The sequence below is a fragment of the Zea mays genome, chromosome 6 (genome assembly GCF_902167145.1).
Source record: "Zea mays cultivar B73 chromosome 6, Zm-B73-REFERENCE-NAM-5.0, whole genome shotgun sequence".
In the NCBI taxonomy this organism is placed as follows: Eukaryota; Viridiplantae; Streptophyta; class Magnoliopsida; order Poales; family Poaceae; genus Zea; species Zea mays.
In genome coordinates this window covers 172,772,209-172,788,558 of record NC_050101.1, presented here as the reverse complement: position 1 = coordinate 172,788,558, position 16,350 = coordinate 172,772,209, and the positions used below count along the sequence as shown (strand labels likewise).

Below are 16,350 nucleotides of genomic sequence, written 5' to 3'. Positions count from 1 at the left end.
TACTAATATACTTGTCTAAGTGTTAGAAACAGAAAGAAGAAGAAAAGAAAACAGGTGAAAAAGGCTTGGCTGTGTACAGCCAAGACTCAGCTCTGTCTGGCACACCGGACTGTCCGGTGGTGCACCGGACAGTGTCCGGTGCGCCAGGTTGCCTCGAGCGAAGTGGCCGCTCTTGGGAATTCGCCGACGGCGTACGGCTAAAATTCACCGGACTGTCCGGTGTGCACCGGACTGTCCGGTGAGCCAACGGTCGGCCGGGCCAACGGTCGGCCGCGCGATCTGCGCGGGACACGTGGCCGAGCCAACAGTCGGAAGGGGGCACCGGACTGTCCGGTGTGCACCGGACATGTCCGGTGCGCCAACGGCTCCCGCATCTGCAACGGTCGGCTTCGCCATTTAAGGAAGGAAATCGGGCACCGGACAGTGTCCGGTGTGCACCGGACTGTCCGGTGCGCCCGACGACAGAAGGCAAGGATGGCCTTCTAGATTTGTTCTCAACGGCTCCTAGCTGCCTTGGGGCTATAAAAGGGACCCCTAGGCGCATGGAGGAGAACACCAAGCAACCTTAGAGCATTCTTGATCATCCACACTCAGTCTTTGCGCATTCGTTTGTCATTCTCAGTGATACGAGCTCCGTTCTAGTGAGAACTTTGAGATAGTCTTTTGAGCTCGATTCTTGGCCGTGTGTGTGCGCATTTTGCTGTGGATTTGTGTGTGTTGCTTCCCTTCCTTACTTCTTGATTCTTGGTGAACATCAAAAGTGTAAGGGCGAGAGGCTCCAAGTTGTGGAGATTCCTCGCGAACGGGATAAGAAAAGAAAAGCATAACACTGTGGTATTCAAGTTGATCATTGGATCACTTGAGAGGAGTTGAGTGCAACTCTCGTCCGTTGGGACGCCACAACGTGGAGTAGGCAAGTTTTGTACTTGGCCGAACCACGGGATAAACCACTGTGTCTTCTCTGTGTTGAACTCTTTGTGGTTATCGTATTGTGCAAGATCTTCTCTCTTAGCCACTTGGCATTAACTGTGCTAACGTTTAACCAAGTTTTGTGGCTTAAGTTTTTAAGTTTTACAGGATCACCTATTCACCCCCCCTCTAGGTGCTCTCACCACTGTGTTTATCTGTGTTGATCTTCTTGTGGTTATCGTGTCTTGCTTGGACTCCTCTCTAGCCACTTGGCATTACTGTGCTAACTCCTAATCAAGTTTTTGTGGCTATAAGTTCTTAAGTTTTACAGGATCACCTATTCACCCCCCTCTAGGTGTTCTCACCTGTGAGGTGGACAAACAACATCAATGGTTATGTGATGTATAGGATTAGTCAACAAATTGATACTATGTCTACGGTTGACAAGAGTTTTAAGGAAAATAATGTTATATAGGTTTATGGGTCTTTGGTAGTACTCTGGTGAGGAGGGTCACTCCACCCAAGTGTACAACCACCTTATGAAGTGCAAAAGGAGGTATGATGCAAATTAGATATCTGATGTGGATGAGATATACCACCATATGTGGATATGTGTTCTCATTTAGAGGTGGCATTGCTTCATAGAAGTCTTGCAAGTAGACCATCTTAATGAGGTCGAATATGGAAGAACTCACAACATTAGATACTGCTTTTGTTGAGTCTGAGTGGCTTCATGAATTTTTTATGGATACCAATTGTTGAAAAACCTATACCAATTAATATTATAAACTATGGCAATCATACTTTGATAATAACGATGAATAGTTCTAATGATAACACGAAGAACAATGAGAGACGATAAAAATTTGTAAAAAAATAGAGAAACTCTAAAGTGATAGCTTTGAATTATATCCATATGTCTAAAATTATAGCAGATTATTTCATTAGGGGGTTATCACGTATTGTTATAGATAGTGCATTGATCGAAATGGGCTTGAGACCCATATGAAATCTATAACAATGGTAACATGTCCTAGGTGATTAGAGATCGTTTAAAGTAGGATAGTGAAACAATTAAGTTGGCCCTTACCAAGTGTATCTCGGGTGCATATCTTTTTTACTATCTAAGACAAGTTGGGTTTGACCACGACGTATTCCAAAGCGGCTTGTCAAAGTAAAAGATATTGTCCTACAAGGCACATTCTGAGGAACATACCTATAGGAGTTCAATTGTTAGTCACAATATATGATATTTGGATGATTTCTATATACTCATGAAATATGATAGAGTTTGACTTATATGCTCTAATTAGAGGGGATGCTTTTGACAATTTAGTGCCATTAAAGAGCTTTGTTGAAACCTGTTTCACGTAAAATTGTCGATTAAAGGCATAGTCTATTGTAAAACGTGAAGAAGTGTAACATATGTTCTAGATAGATGTTCAAGTAAAAATCTCTATCGAAATATTAGCACAACAAATCATTGGGATATGATAATATTTATTATATGACATAGTATCCCGTGAGAATTTTAAGATCTAACAAGGGCATGACTCATATTTTATTTTATTGAACTAAATAAATCTTAGATTCATCTTAAATGCATTGAGGCCCTATGGGGCATCAATGTCCTCTATGGCTATTTGCAAATGTTAATGTCCTCCGGAGTTGTCCGAGGGCGTCAGGGACGTATAGGGCTTTGGGACCATCAAGATCTTTATAGTTGTCGGGTGTGCCATGGTCGTAAACCCCGTATATTACTAATGGGTGGGTGACTATGCGAGCCATCTGAATCAGTTAATGAAGGAGGAAAAAGATGGATTGATAGAGGCATCATGGACCTGTAATGCACATTATAATGGATCTACGTTACCATAATTACTCTATCCTTCTATCTTCTCGAAACTCCTGTCACTATCCTCAGTTTTAACGCATGGGCAGTTACAAATCCCAGTGAAAAAATAATGATCACTTCTCGATTGCATAGCAAGAAAGAGTTTTAATATCTTAATCCCCTGCGCGCATATAAAGATGGGAGAGTAGTCCTCTAGAATCATCGTCCATATCAAATGCACATGTTCGTGTGTGTGGACGATCAAGTTTTTTGGGTGTTTTTTTGCGACCGCTCTCTAGTCTCTAACCATCCTCTCTTCGAACGACACTGCGAAGATCTGTCTACACCTACTGTGATCTATGACTTCGAGCAACACACGATGTCGACTTATGGGAATGGAGTCACAAGTGCTTTGGACATGTGCCACTCCATTGCATATACTTCATCTGACCCCAAAAAAATCATTTTATGAAAATAGTGGATTCATGCAGTAGTTAATGTATGTGTGTTACATACTTCGTCATTTTTTATCTGTCACATTTTAGTTTAAAAATAAACTAGCAGACAACAAATATTCAAGAACGAATGTAGTATTATTTATTTAAATATCGACATAAAAACTAAGAGCTAAAACAACTACTATTTTAAAACAGAGGAGTATTATTATATACTCTAAATTTGTGAAGTTTAGTGTATCCTTAATTACAATGAGTATATTACATATCTGATAAGATCGAGAGTTGTAATATCATATATATGTATATATATCGTGTAATTTTTAAACTAAACTAAACATAAAGTAGTGCTACTTCCATACCTTATAAAGAACTCTGTAGATATCTCATCATATTTATAATACCTGAAAGACATATATAAGAAACCACATTTGAAACAAGTACTACAGCCAAAAATATTCTGTTTTCATAGGTTACTAGGTCAGTGCCCGTGCGTTGCAACGGGAAAATATAATATCTCGATAACTTATATATACAAATATGTGTTATGCAGTTATGAGATAGAGGATGACATCCGCGAGCTGTCCGGGATGTCATCAAAGAGAAACTCGGTCCTGTGACGCACGGGCACTCACCTAGTAGTGCATTATATAAGATAGTCAGTGCTCGTGCATTGCATCTGGAACATATAATATCTCGATAACTTATATATACAAATATGTGTTATATGATTATGCAGTTATGCTATAGATCACGTGGAAGCAAGAGCGTGGCCTGCAGATCGACGCAGCGCAAATACGGCCTGCAACGCAAACGACAAGCGCGTGGCCTACAGATCGACGCAACGCAAACACGGCCTGCAACGCAAACGGCAAGCGCGGCCGCACGCACTGCCCATAGAAAACGTTACCATATCTATCCAAACAATTAGCGCTTTTCATTCCCATGGTAATAGATACCAATTTTATTTATTTACATTAATGTTACCATTACATGTGCTCAACCAAACGCCACCTGAGTTCGACGCGTTTCGTGGCTCACATCTACATGACAAAGTTTTCACTTACATCTGCATGACGAAATTTCGTGGCCCATGCGCAGTGACCAAGTGACCACCCTATCGTTAATTATGACATCAGCATAACAAAAAGCTTAGTGCCAGTATTAGTGGGAAGAACACAACAAATGCATTACTGAACGCGGATAAGTCTGTTCTCCAGTGAACTAACTTATGTAAAACTGTAGTCACACTTAGATTAGACCAATGACCTATCGTTTGATAGTGTCATTTTAGTTAAATACATAGCGCTATTTCCCCAAGTTTCTGAAAAGAAGATTAGTAGATTACTGGTTTACTGATCTTCCCATTTCTCTTAACCTCTTAATACATTAGCATTAGCGACACATTAGGTAGTGAGGATGTACATGAATTAAAGAAGAATAATTCCAACCTCAAATATCCCAACAGCAAGGCAAACACAATGATCGTCTTCGCCAAAAGCAAGAGCACAATGGACAACACTCGTTCGACCATCAATCGTGACATAGTTATCCGCAATAACTTTAAACGCACTCTCTTGAAGTTCAATGAAAAAAAATCAAATAGAGCAGTATATCTGTAACCAAAAAAGGTAGCAGTCCTAAGCAATTATAAGAACCAAAAAGCTACAGGTACATACTTCAGTAATTCTTTGCTTTAGATGATAAATCTGAGCCCTCAGCACCCCACAGGGCTACCAACAGCATATTATAAGTATAATTGCAGCTACAAAAAATGTAAAAATAAAAATAAACCATAACATAAACCGAATAGCACAGTAATTATTTGCTTTAGATGATAAATCTAAGCCCCCAACACCCCACATGGCTACCAACAACATATTATAAGTATAATTTCAGCTACAAAAAATGTAGCTTATAGAGTAGTAGAGATACATGACAGTTGACAGGCAGTGTTTTGTACATATCAATGGGGCAAAATCAATCCAATTTATTCCTCATCGAGATAGGTGGAGGATTGAGGATGTCTCGAGCTCCATCGGTACAGTATGTTCCCGAAAACGTCGTAAAAGATGAAGTGAGCCTGGTCTTGGTTCAGCTGGAGGGACATGAACCCTTGCCCGTTGTAGAAGAACCGGAGCTTGTCCTTGTTTGGATGGAAGACTCCTCTCCATGCCTTGGAACCGCCTCCGCTTGTGAAATACTGGAGTGGACTAAAAAAGAAGAAGCAATTTCACAAGGTTCAGTAGGTTGGAAACGGACTGAAAGTTACTTGAATTCATCTCTGTATCGTATGGTGCTTGTACCTGTCTCTGCTGCTAATGTGCTCCAGGTAGTGATCGTGTCCATTGATGTAGAAGTCGACGTCATTGTCCTGAATGGTGTGGATTTCCCCCCACAGAAACAATGTTATTATTATGGATCTTTCTTAAAGTTGAAACCGATTGAGATTGCTTCTGAAATGTAACCTTGAGGACTGAAAGTAGTAATTCCAGAAGCTCCTCGGTGTCCCCGTGCTCACTCACACTCCTCATGGTGTGATGCCCAACCACAATCTTCCACCTTGCAGTTGATCTCTTCATAGCCACATCCATATCCTGCAATGCAGAACAAAAAAAAGTTCTATAAAACGAGCTTCCTTTCACCCGCACTAATATGACTGTGTTCGGAGTGCGCACCTTCAGATAATTGGCTATGTACTTGCCTCGAGGCGCCACCCCTCTCCAGTCATAACGATGCTTGCCAGGGTGAGTCCAATACTCCAGTTGGAACGGAGTGGTGTCGACAAAGAAGAAGTCCACAAGTTCTGGCAAAGATTAGGAACGAAAATGCCACACACATTTCAGCCTTGCTTGCCTTGTTGCAGTTTTAATTAGGACATCAGTAATCCTCTCCAGGTTCAAATGAATTACGTTTTTCTGTTATACTTGCGTTAACGATGAACGATCTCATGCAAATGAATCGGTCGTCGATCTTCCTCAAGACTGGGCTAAGCTGTGCGAGCGCATTGCCCCTGTAATCATGATTTCCTAGAACTGAAAAAAGGATAGCTGCAGTTTTAGTTCGCACAGATTTCGTCACCGGCTGTTCATGCCAAATGGTAATAACCAAGGGCAAATGCGTGGTGGAAGAACGTGGGCGATTACACCTGAGTACCATGGTTTCTGTAAGCTTTGAGCTGTGTAGATATCCATGAATGATTCTTTAAATGCCTGGTCGTGCACGCCCTTGAGGCCGTTCTTGTAGAAGTTGTCCCCGGTGGATATAACAAAGTCGATATCGAGCTTCTCCCCGACCCTTCCCATCTACATAAAAATTGATTGCAAATTTCTCAGGCCAAACATATTAGTTAGATCCTAAGTCAAATATTCTGAACTTCAACATTATAGGTCAGTGCCCGTGCGTTGCAACGGGGACATATAATATCTCGATAACTTATATATGCACATATGAAGCATCTGCATTCCCAATTCGATAAATTGTGTCATGAGAATTCAGAAGAACTATATTAGTCAGAGAGAAGTGAACAGTGGTACCTGTAAAATGGACATATCATCACTAACTTCTCCGGGTCGAGAGTCATCAACTCCTCTACAAAAGGCCACATGAATTAAGTAATGCCCATAAACCACCAATTACAGATACAGACATTGAGAATAATTACTTCCAACGGATGTTGTTCTTAAGCTTCTTTTCTATCAGTCCTATCCCTTCAAGAACATTAGTGATGTCATATATACGCCTTTTCTGTACCTAAAAAAAAGCTATATATGCATATGTTTAACAAAAGAAACCATGACTGGATCAAGGTACCAAAAGGAAAGCACCAACCTCTAGTCAACATCAATATCATCTGAACAGCTGTGATCGACCAAGCCAGCCAGCAGACCAACCTGGATATATATATATCGTTGAGCTAAAACAACATGGTACGGTGGGGCTAACCTAGCTACAGCTAGCAACCAATACGAATTGAAATAAGCTACGAGCGAGCGAGAAGGGGCATAGCGTGGCGCCATGGACGACCCGCCTTGTGCTATAGGTCGCTTAGCTGTGTGGTAGTAGATGAACAGCTGTGATCAACATTTCAGCTGTGATCAGCTCTAGAGTTTCTGCAGCATTATTCAGATCAACAATGCCACCAGGTGCACCTTTTAGCAAGTTCAGGAACTTTGTCAAGAGCCCTAAAAGGCAACAATACCCCGCAATTAAAAAAAGGAAAACTCATCAAGATGCCATGGAGATGTGAACAAAAGAACAGGAAAACCATAGCTGATTCTTCTCACTGAGGGAGCTATCATAGCGGCAGCCACCAACAGGAGTAGAAGGATTGCCTGGAGAGCACAAATCAATATACATGATAAAAACGAATTCCACAAGCAGAAATTATATTACCTTGGAGCACCCAACAGTTTGCAACCAGTCAGCCAGCAGTGACCATCAAGCTGGAGATAAAATGCTTAGTCTGAAAAAGCAAATGCATAATAAGTTAATCACTTGGACAGAATTGCAGATGCTCAGCATTAAAAATCGGTTTCCCAAGATATTAGGATATACTGGGATACAATGCATTCGAACATGGAATTTTGACAATGTATTACTAACTGATGGATTGTCTGAGCCTAAAATCAACTTAGTTAAACTGCATCTTCCTGTTTTCTTCCTAAAATGTGGCCTAAAATCAACTTAGTTAAACTAACATTGCAATCTCACATCAAAACTTGATAACTTGATATATTGCAGCTGCACAAGACTCCACTCAATTAGTAATGATAATTAAGTTTAGTGGTTTCACGGAAACAAACAGTGGTAGGAGTATGCATACGAAGCAACTTCACTGAAGCAAAACATGTGGCCTAATGTAACTTGCTAAGATACGTAGTAGAGCATATGAGCACAGATATAAAGTGGTCTAGATATACAGGAGCAGTATAATTTAACACGTGAAGTCTGAAGCTATCTGAATATGGCTATGGCTAGAACCTAAAAACATGTGGATGTATAAACCAGATAGGTGCAGGCCCAAAATTCATCCCCACCCATACAGACAAAGAGATAAAAAGCATCCAAGTATTGATCTATAAGTCCAAATGGGAGCATTATGATGAGCATTCCTTATCTTGCTTGATCAGCAAAAACCGATGTATGTTATTTATTGTTGAGATAGATTAAAAATTGTTTAAATTAATATAGCAAGTGCATTGTAGATCGAATAGTGTGATATACATGGTAAAATGAATTCCACGAGCAGAAACTATATTACCTGATCAGGATTGAGAAGTTGCCTTATGTCTATCCAGTCCCACACTTTATAGACAAAACCTATTGCTACCTTGGAGCACCCAACAGTTTGCAACCAGTGAGCCAGTAGTGACCATCAAGCTGGAAATAAAAAGAATTGGGACATGAACTGTCAATGCAACAGAGATAAAAACAAAATGAATAAATTCGATAAACGGCATGAACATAATCATGTGTCATTAACTTTGTGCACAATAATTAAAACACTCTTCGACACCAAATTTCCAGTAACGGTCGATATACATGATTAATTGGTCAAAAAAGACGACATACAAGACGCCTCTGTTTCGTGCTCCGGATGCACACCAAATTAATGCCAAGCAGCTGATGTATTTCTTAGTGAGCAAGTGAGGAATTTCTTTAACGCAGTTTCTTTTTCCTGCTTGGTACGGTGGTTGCTCTCTTGCTGGCTGGCTTTGGCTAAAGCATGCTGAGTGAGACGTGCAACTATTACTGCGTAGTTGACAGAAGGAGGCCATTTCCCTTGCGCTGCTTGCATTGCCATTGGGTTCAGATCACAGTACGTAGCAGTAACCAATGAATTGCCCATGGTGGCAAACAGTTTGGCCCTTAATGTCCATTAAACCATCCGGCGTCCTTGCCTACGCTGTTCTTGTCGTAAACTGCACAGTCTGCGCTGCGCGGTGCCCCAGCGGGCGAGATCCATGATCCATCCCATAGGCGAAATCTCCCAGTAGATGAGCTGTGCGTTCAATGTTGGCATTAATAGGTACCACTGTGCTCTTTTTTTACTTATTGGTCAGAGCTACATAAGTCGGAGCTGGAGAAGCAGGTTCTTCAAGATGCAGAGACCATCAAGATGATTGCTCTTCTCTTCCATCAGCAAGATATGAAGACTCAGGCGCAAGAGTAAAGACAGATCGTGTCGTATGCTGGTCAAGCCTAGGAGACGTCAGTTAGTTCAGCCTGTGTGCTGTTAAGGCCGAGAGCCATCTAATTGGAACCCTCGTTTGCATTTTTGTCTTGTTAGCGTGGAATATTCTGCTCTTGGGTAGGCTGTAACACCGTGATGGCTGTTGCCTAGGCGAGCAGTATCAGGGTGGGCCATTTAGTTTTGTGTTTCATTCTGAATGTTACGTACTAAACTCTAATTTTGTTACTATCAATGAAATTCAGTTTTGACAGTGTGGGAAAAAAAGGAAGCTACCATATATGAGAAGTCGCAAAAAAATGCAGCTTAAACTACTGAAAGCACAATGTGCACTAACATAAACCAAGATAGTACAATTTGACAGTGCACAATATGCAAAGACAACAGAATCACATTTTAAATACACTGTCACATTTGAAGACCCTGCAGACATATCATCAATCCATTATTAAGCCAATTAAGAGATAAAGCAATCAGAAAAAAGAACAATTCTAGGAGATCAGTTTGCACAAAAGAAAAATGAACATAGGTATTTCATTCACTTAAGTATAAGTCCACATTTCTTGTCAAAACAAAATAGTATTTGGGGAACAGAAAAGGGGAGCAAAGCAAATAATCGATTGAACATATGAAATTTGACAGACACAAATAAAGCTTTTCCATTAAAAATGAATAGAAAATGCTATAAAAGATACTGAATCTAAATAAACTGCTTGATTGATAACATGTGTGACAATAAAAAATAATGTATTAATACCTGCTCAAATAATCCTTTAGGTAGGAAAGTCAGGATGCTGTACTTTGTAGTCGACACAGAATTTCCCTGAGACGTACGAATAAAGCATGAAAAAGAATGTTAGACGTGGAACTAATATTAGATGGCAACAGTGAAAAGGAAAAGTAATATCCTGCCGATTTACTCTGCAGAATTGACAACTTTCTTGGAGATTGCATCATATCATAAAATATAAAATAAAAAGAAACTGATCAGTCATCATTCATCATTGTCAAACAAACTACTACCTCCATTCAAAATTATAAGATGTTTAAACTTTTCTAGATACATTGTTTTTACTGTGTAACTACTAACTGGACATAGTACAAATCTAAGTGCATAGCATCAAATAACAAAGTTTGATGTTTCGACTATCAGCATCAAATAACTCTATAATCAATAACTGGTACAAACCAAAAATAGAAGGGGGCTGTCATTAGTGTGATGCACTCATGCACCAAAGTTCTTGCAAATACACTTAAATATACTACAGCTACAACACTTGCATAGCAAGAGAAGGGGGGAAATAATGTTAGTACCAATAGGACCCATTCAAATACAAACTGCAATGGCAAAGGGGTGAGATCAAAAAAGTTTCAGAACAACTTCATGTGTTTGTGTTCCACTGACATTAAACTACAGTTACCAGACCATAGTATGATCCGCAAAGATACAATTAAAGCATGAAAAGCCTTCAGGAAATCCTGTGGAGGTCTAAACTTCACTGCTCCCTGGCAATATAGCAGGGTACCACTTATGCCGCAATAGCATATCAAGCATCTGCCATTACATCTCCCAAAACCAACTGTATAAGCTGCAGGCAAAGCTCCAATCAACTCAGGGCAATCGCGGCTGGGCGGCAACACAATCCTCGTGAAGCGAAATCCTAAACACTCAAGGCGAAGGACAGACCAGCTAGCTTATCGCGCCGGACCACCAAGCTCGAACACAACACAACCACACGATACAAGACATCACCGAGATCCAACCGGCGGGCCGACCAGACCAAATGTCAAAGAATCGGGGGAGGGGGTGGGGTCTGAAACTTCAGATTTTTGTGCAAAAATCTGAGGGTAGGGGGTGGTATGACTCTGGACTAATTCATGATGAATACACGAGTACCCCAGATCCAAATTAATGTAACAAAATCGACACATCTGCTAGTCTACGCGTATATGAACCCTAAATCTATCTGTGTACAAATGAAACAGATCTAAGCGAAGAGGGCAGTGAGGAGAGGTATTTCACCTTCCTCGATGACGAGGGACCGAATCGATGAAGAGGACGACGACGGAGATGGGCTGTACTTCCTTTTCTCTGCACTGACCTTCGAGGAGGGAACACAGAGATGGAGGCATTTACAGACGGCGGTTGCGTGCGCCTGCACCTGCACGGCTGGGCCCCAACCCTGGCAGCATAGGCGCCCTCCTCAATGTCCACGACAGGCAGCAGTGGTGAGCACGGATCGAACGTCGAGGCGGGAGAGGATGGTGGCGACGATGACGGCTAGCAACGCCGCGTCAATCACCGGCACCGCCACGCACGGCGCGACGGGGTCCGATGGGAGCATGGTGGTGAGGTCGAGGGGGAGCCAACAGATCGGGCTCCAGTACGGCGACGGTTGTCGGCAGTCGCAGACTCAGTCGATGGGGGCGTCGTGGGACGGTGGGAGGTGGCGTCACGGGGGAGGGTGGTGGGGGGCGGACAGCGGTTGTCTCGCGGAGTCGCGGGCATCGCGTGGGGGATGGACGACATGCGGGGCGAGGCGGGACAGAGCCGGGAATGGGAATAGGAATGAGAACGGTAGAAACAGGAATGGAAATGGCAGAACCAGGAATGGGGCAGCCTACCCCTTAGAGTCTTAATAGGTAGTATAGATTAGCCAAAAATGTTACTTCTGGAATTTGAATCGAACTCGGAGAAAATAGACTTGTTTATTTCTTTCCATAAATGGCATGTCTGATTTTTTTTGCCGAACAGCAGATCTCAGCTGTTGAATGAACACAGTGCTGACATAAGGGACCCAGCAGCAGGGGCTTTCTCTGGCGTCCTGGTCGAAACAACCCCACCACCTCCGGCACAAGCACACGAAGCCTTCGCATTCCTGTCCGGCGGAACCGCTGAAGGAAGGGAGCCGAACGAGCAAGCAAGCCACCAACGAAGGTTGCTAGGGCCGGAGTGGATGGGGTTCATGCTGCGGGTGAGGCTCGCCTCCTTCTTCGTCGGCGCGGCTGCCGCCGCCGCGGGCGGGGGCTACTTCCTCTACAAGGACTACAAGCTCGCCAACGACTCTCTGGCCCTCAAGGTACGCACTCCGCCCCTCTTCCTCCTCGCTTCGCATCAGATCTTAGATTGTTGCGCTCGTATCGCTACTGGTGCTCTCGGTGGTGGTGATTCTGAAGCAGTAATGCTTGAAGCGCATCGGCATGTTGCGTGCGGGATGGGGGGATCGAGGGTAAACCCTCGACAGGAGGGCGTGCCTTTGAGCTTTAGCCCTGGCCGTCATGCCACACACATCTTGTTTGATGATCCGATGACGGTCGTATGGTTTGGTTTTACTAAGAATACCAGTTTTGGTAGATTGATGCAAGGTTGGGTAGCATTTCTGTCTATCATGTAGACATGTACTTGTCATATCATTGGGAAGGGGATTGGCATAATTGTTTTGTTGAGACGTTGGATGCTTGCGTTGCGTCTAGGGCGTGATCTGTATTGTTTTCTGGAAAAAAATTTGGTGCAGGACTGCTGCAAACCAGACTGTTTGCAGCCCTGTTTTCTGGCAAGTTGGGGATACATGAGGTTTCTATGGACCTTTCAGTTTCAATTCAATTCATGCTTATATTTATTTGTTTGTTTTTTTGCTCTGTATACTATATACCAAATTGAACTAGCATTCTTTTTAAGATCTATGGTTGTAGTTCCACCACTGCATCATATGATGTCACTTGTCAAATTGAAGGTTTTTTTTTGTTATCAGTTTCTTACTCAACCGTTCAGCATTTTCTGTTAAGGGTGTCTTCATATGTTCCGTTCTGGGCAACCGACATACATTTCTCATATTGTTAAATCTGTAATTGACTTCTAAATTACCTGAAAGCAGAACCAGCAAACTATTCTTGATCAAATTTCCAAGTTGTATTTGTATATATATGCGGCTCATGTTGTTTACCATTGGTTTGCTGCAACTTAAGATTCTGTAAATAGAAATGGCTGATCATATTTTTTTGCAGAACTATTTAGAACCCATAGCTCTTATTGAATTGTACATTAATTTTGTGACTGGAAGCAGTGTGTTTGCAGTCAATTGCAGACACATGATGATCATGTGCTGGTGTTCTAAACAAGTGAACTGTTGAAGTGATCCTGAATTTTAAAATAGCAGTCCATTTTAAAACTCAACAGTGTTGATGGATTATAGCTGTATTAAAATGAGTTTTCTACATGTGACTCGAGCATTGAGAAGTAGACATAGACAGAGGCATTGGTATGCGTTAGTGCAATACAACGCCGACAACAACAACAAAGCCTTTTATCCCAAGCAAGTTGGGGTAGGATAGAGTTAAAAACCCAATAGAAACCACAAGCCATGGTGCAGGCTAGATCTAGATGTTTTCCATGCACTCCTATTCAAGGCTAAATCTTTGGGTATATGCCATCCTTTCAAGTCTCCTGTTATTATTGACTCTTCCCATCATCCCATGTCAACTTCGGTGTTCCTCTTTCTCTCTTCTCATTTGCCCTTAGGATTCCACTATGCACCGGCGTCTCTGAAGGTCTCCATTGGACATGTTCAAACCATCTCAACAGATGTTGTACAAGCTTTCCTTCAATTGTTGCTACCCTTAGCCTATCAGGCTATCACACATATCATCATTCTGGACCTGATCTCTTGTTGTATGGCCACAGACCCAATACAACGTACACATTTCCACAACACTTATATGCTGAACATGTCATCTTTTTTAGGTCAACATTCTGCATACAATATAGCAGGTTTAATCACAGTCCTATAAAACTTGTCTTTTAGCTTCTATGGTATCCTCTTCTCATATAGAACGGCAGATGCTTGATGCCATTTCATCCACCCTACCTGAATTCTATGGTTAACATCTTCATCAATATCCCGGTCTCTATATAACATTGGTATGCGTTAGTGCAATGCAACTATGATCTTCAGTTTCATCCATCTGTTCCTGTATGCATTTTGCAAAGTATATATGTATGTTTAATTTAGAGTAATAAGTGTGCATGTTTGTGAACTTCGGGACTATCCTGCTTCTAATTCTCAAACTCTGATATATTCAGGCATTCATGGCAATGTGATAACTCATAGAAATGAGTGCATTTATGTACAGAAAAACGTGTTGGATTTTTGCTGACTTTCTGTTTCATGGCACTGTGATAGCTATATAAATGGGTGGAGTCATGTAGAGAATCTCTATAGCTTTTCTTGACTTTCCATTTCTTAGGTTCAAAACCAGATACATTCAATATGAGTCAACGAAAGAAGTGACGAGTTCTAAAATTTAGTGAAGTTGTGTAGAGAAGACCTGGGAAATTGTTCGGTTTTGGGCAAATAAAAGCCTGATGTATGGTTATTGTTTTGCAGTTATTTTCTCTCTGACAGTTATGTTTTGACGTTGCATGAATCTCTCAAGAAGATAATCCTTGCTTGACATTTAGGTTTCTATTTCTGTAGCTCAAATCCTGCTCTAGTTGCCAAACAAAAGGGCATCAGATTCCTCTTGGCTTAAGGCTTCCGAGAAATCCATAGCTATTGTTATTGTTTCACATTTCACAAGTGTCTCAAGACCGCTGTTACGGAAATATGTATGTTGCGTTGGATTTATGTCCATATAAATAAGGGATCAAGTCTGCAACGATGATATACGTAGGTGTATCATTAATTGAAGAAAAATTTGTCCAACACAAATCGAGATGGTTTGGACTTGTCCCACAAATCGAGATGGTTTGGACTTGTCCAATCGAGATGGTTATTCTAAAGCACAATAGTAAGGGGAATAGAGGAAGACCAAAGTTGATATAGAAAGAAACAATAAAAAGAGACTTAAAAGAATAGAATATATTCGAAGATTTAACCTTGAGTAGAAGTGAATGGAAAACAACTACCCCACGCCTGAATCATTTAGCCTCGAACAGGGGCAAATGGAAAAATAACTATCCACGTACCTGAACTTGATTTCTGAACGTGGCTTCTATTGGGTTCCAACTCAGAAAGAAACAATAAAAAGAGACTTAAAAGAATAGAATATATTCGAAGATTTAACCTTGAGTAGAAGTGAATGGAAAACAACTACCCCACGCCTGAATCATTTAGCCTCGAACAGGGGCAAATGGAAAAATAACTATCCACGTACCTGAACTTGATTTCTGAACGTGGCTTCTATTGGGTTCCAACTCTAGCCATCCCAACTTGCTTGGACTAAAAGTCGTCGTCTCCTTCTTGTCCGCAATGTCTGTCAATCTCACCAAATTCTTGTCTTACTGTGATATTAAGTTTTCTTTATCAATATTTCATACCCTGTTTCTTGTAGCTAAAACTTCCAGTCTTTGTTAAATTCCTCTCCGCACTGCATGATTCTAGCTGCGTTCAAGGACAAGCACCTGATCTTAACAATGTATATCCTCAGGTGAAATGTCTCCAAGACTCAACTGACACTCGCTACGAAGCCCTTGAAAAGCGACTCGCTGCTTTGGAAGGTCTGCAAAGCCCTGAGGCTGCACCGGATGTGGATACGCCATCTGATTAGTCTGTTCGCTACGAGACTTTGATTTACGTCTGTTTTCGTTTGCCCCAGTTGTCTTCTCCTTTGAAAGCAAGTACCTGACCAACAACAAAATAATCTAGGATGCTTCTTTTGTACTGCAAATGTCTGAGGCTGAGATTCTCCCCTACATTTCATGCCAGAAAAGCACATGAACATCAGAACTCTGATTACTCAGGCATACTGAGAATGGCCAAATGGGCGTGAACCCAAAACCCAGTTTGAGACAATAATGCTGCAATGGTTTTTGCCGCGCCATCTGCCCTCTCAGTTTTTCCGAACTTGTCCATGCTGTATATGTATGACAATGGCCCAAATGGGCAAACATACTACGTGTTATTTATGCGGTGGCTAGGCCTAGGCATGCTACTCCCTCCACGTTTAAATATAAAATGTTG

The 16,350-nt window shown here is 41.7% G+C and overlaps 1 protein-coding gene across 1 annotated transcript; it reads left to right on the top strand.

The window, feature by feature from the left end:
* Positions 1-12,253: 12,253 nt before the first annotated feature.
* On the top strand, positions 12,254-16,182 carry LOC100278117 (uncharacterized). Its single transcript, NM_001328396.1, has 2 exons — positions 12,254-12,471; positions 15,818-16,182. The coding sequence occupies exons 1-2, from the start codon at positions 12,349-12,351 to the stop codon at positions 15,935-15,937; spliced, it is 243 nt and encodes an 80-aa protein (NP_001315325.1). The 5' UTR covers positions 12,254-12,348; the 3' UTR covers positions 15,938-16,182.
* Positions 16,183-16,350: the final 168 nt, after the last annotated feature.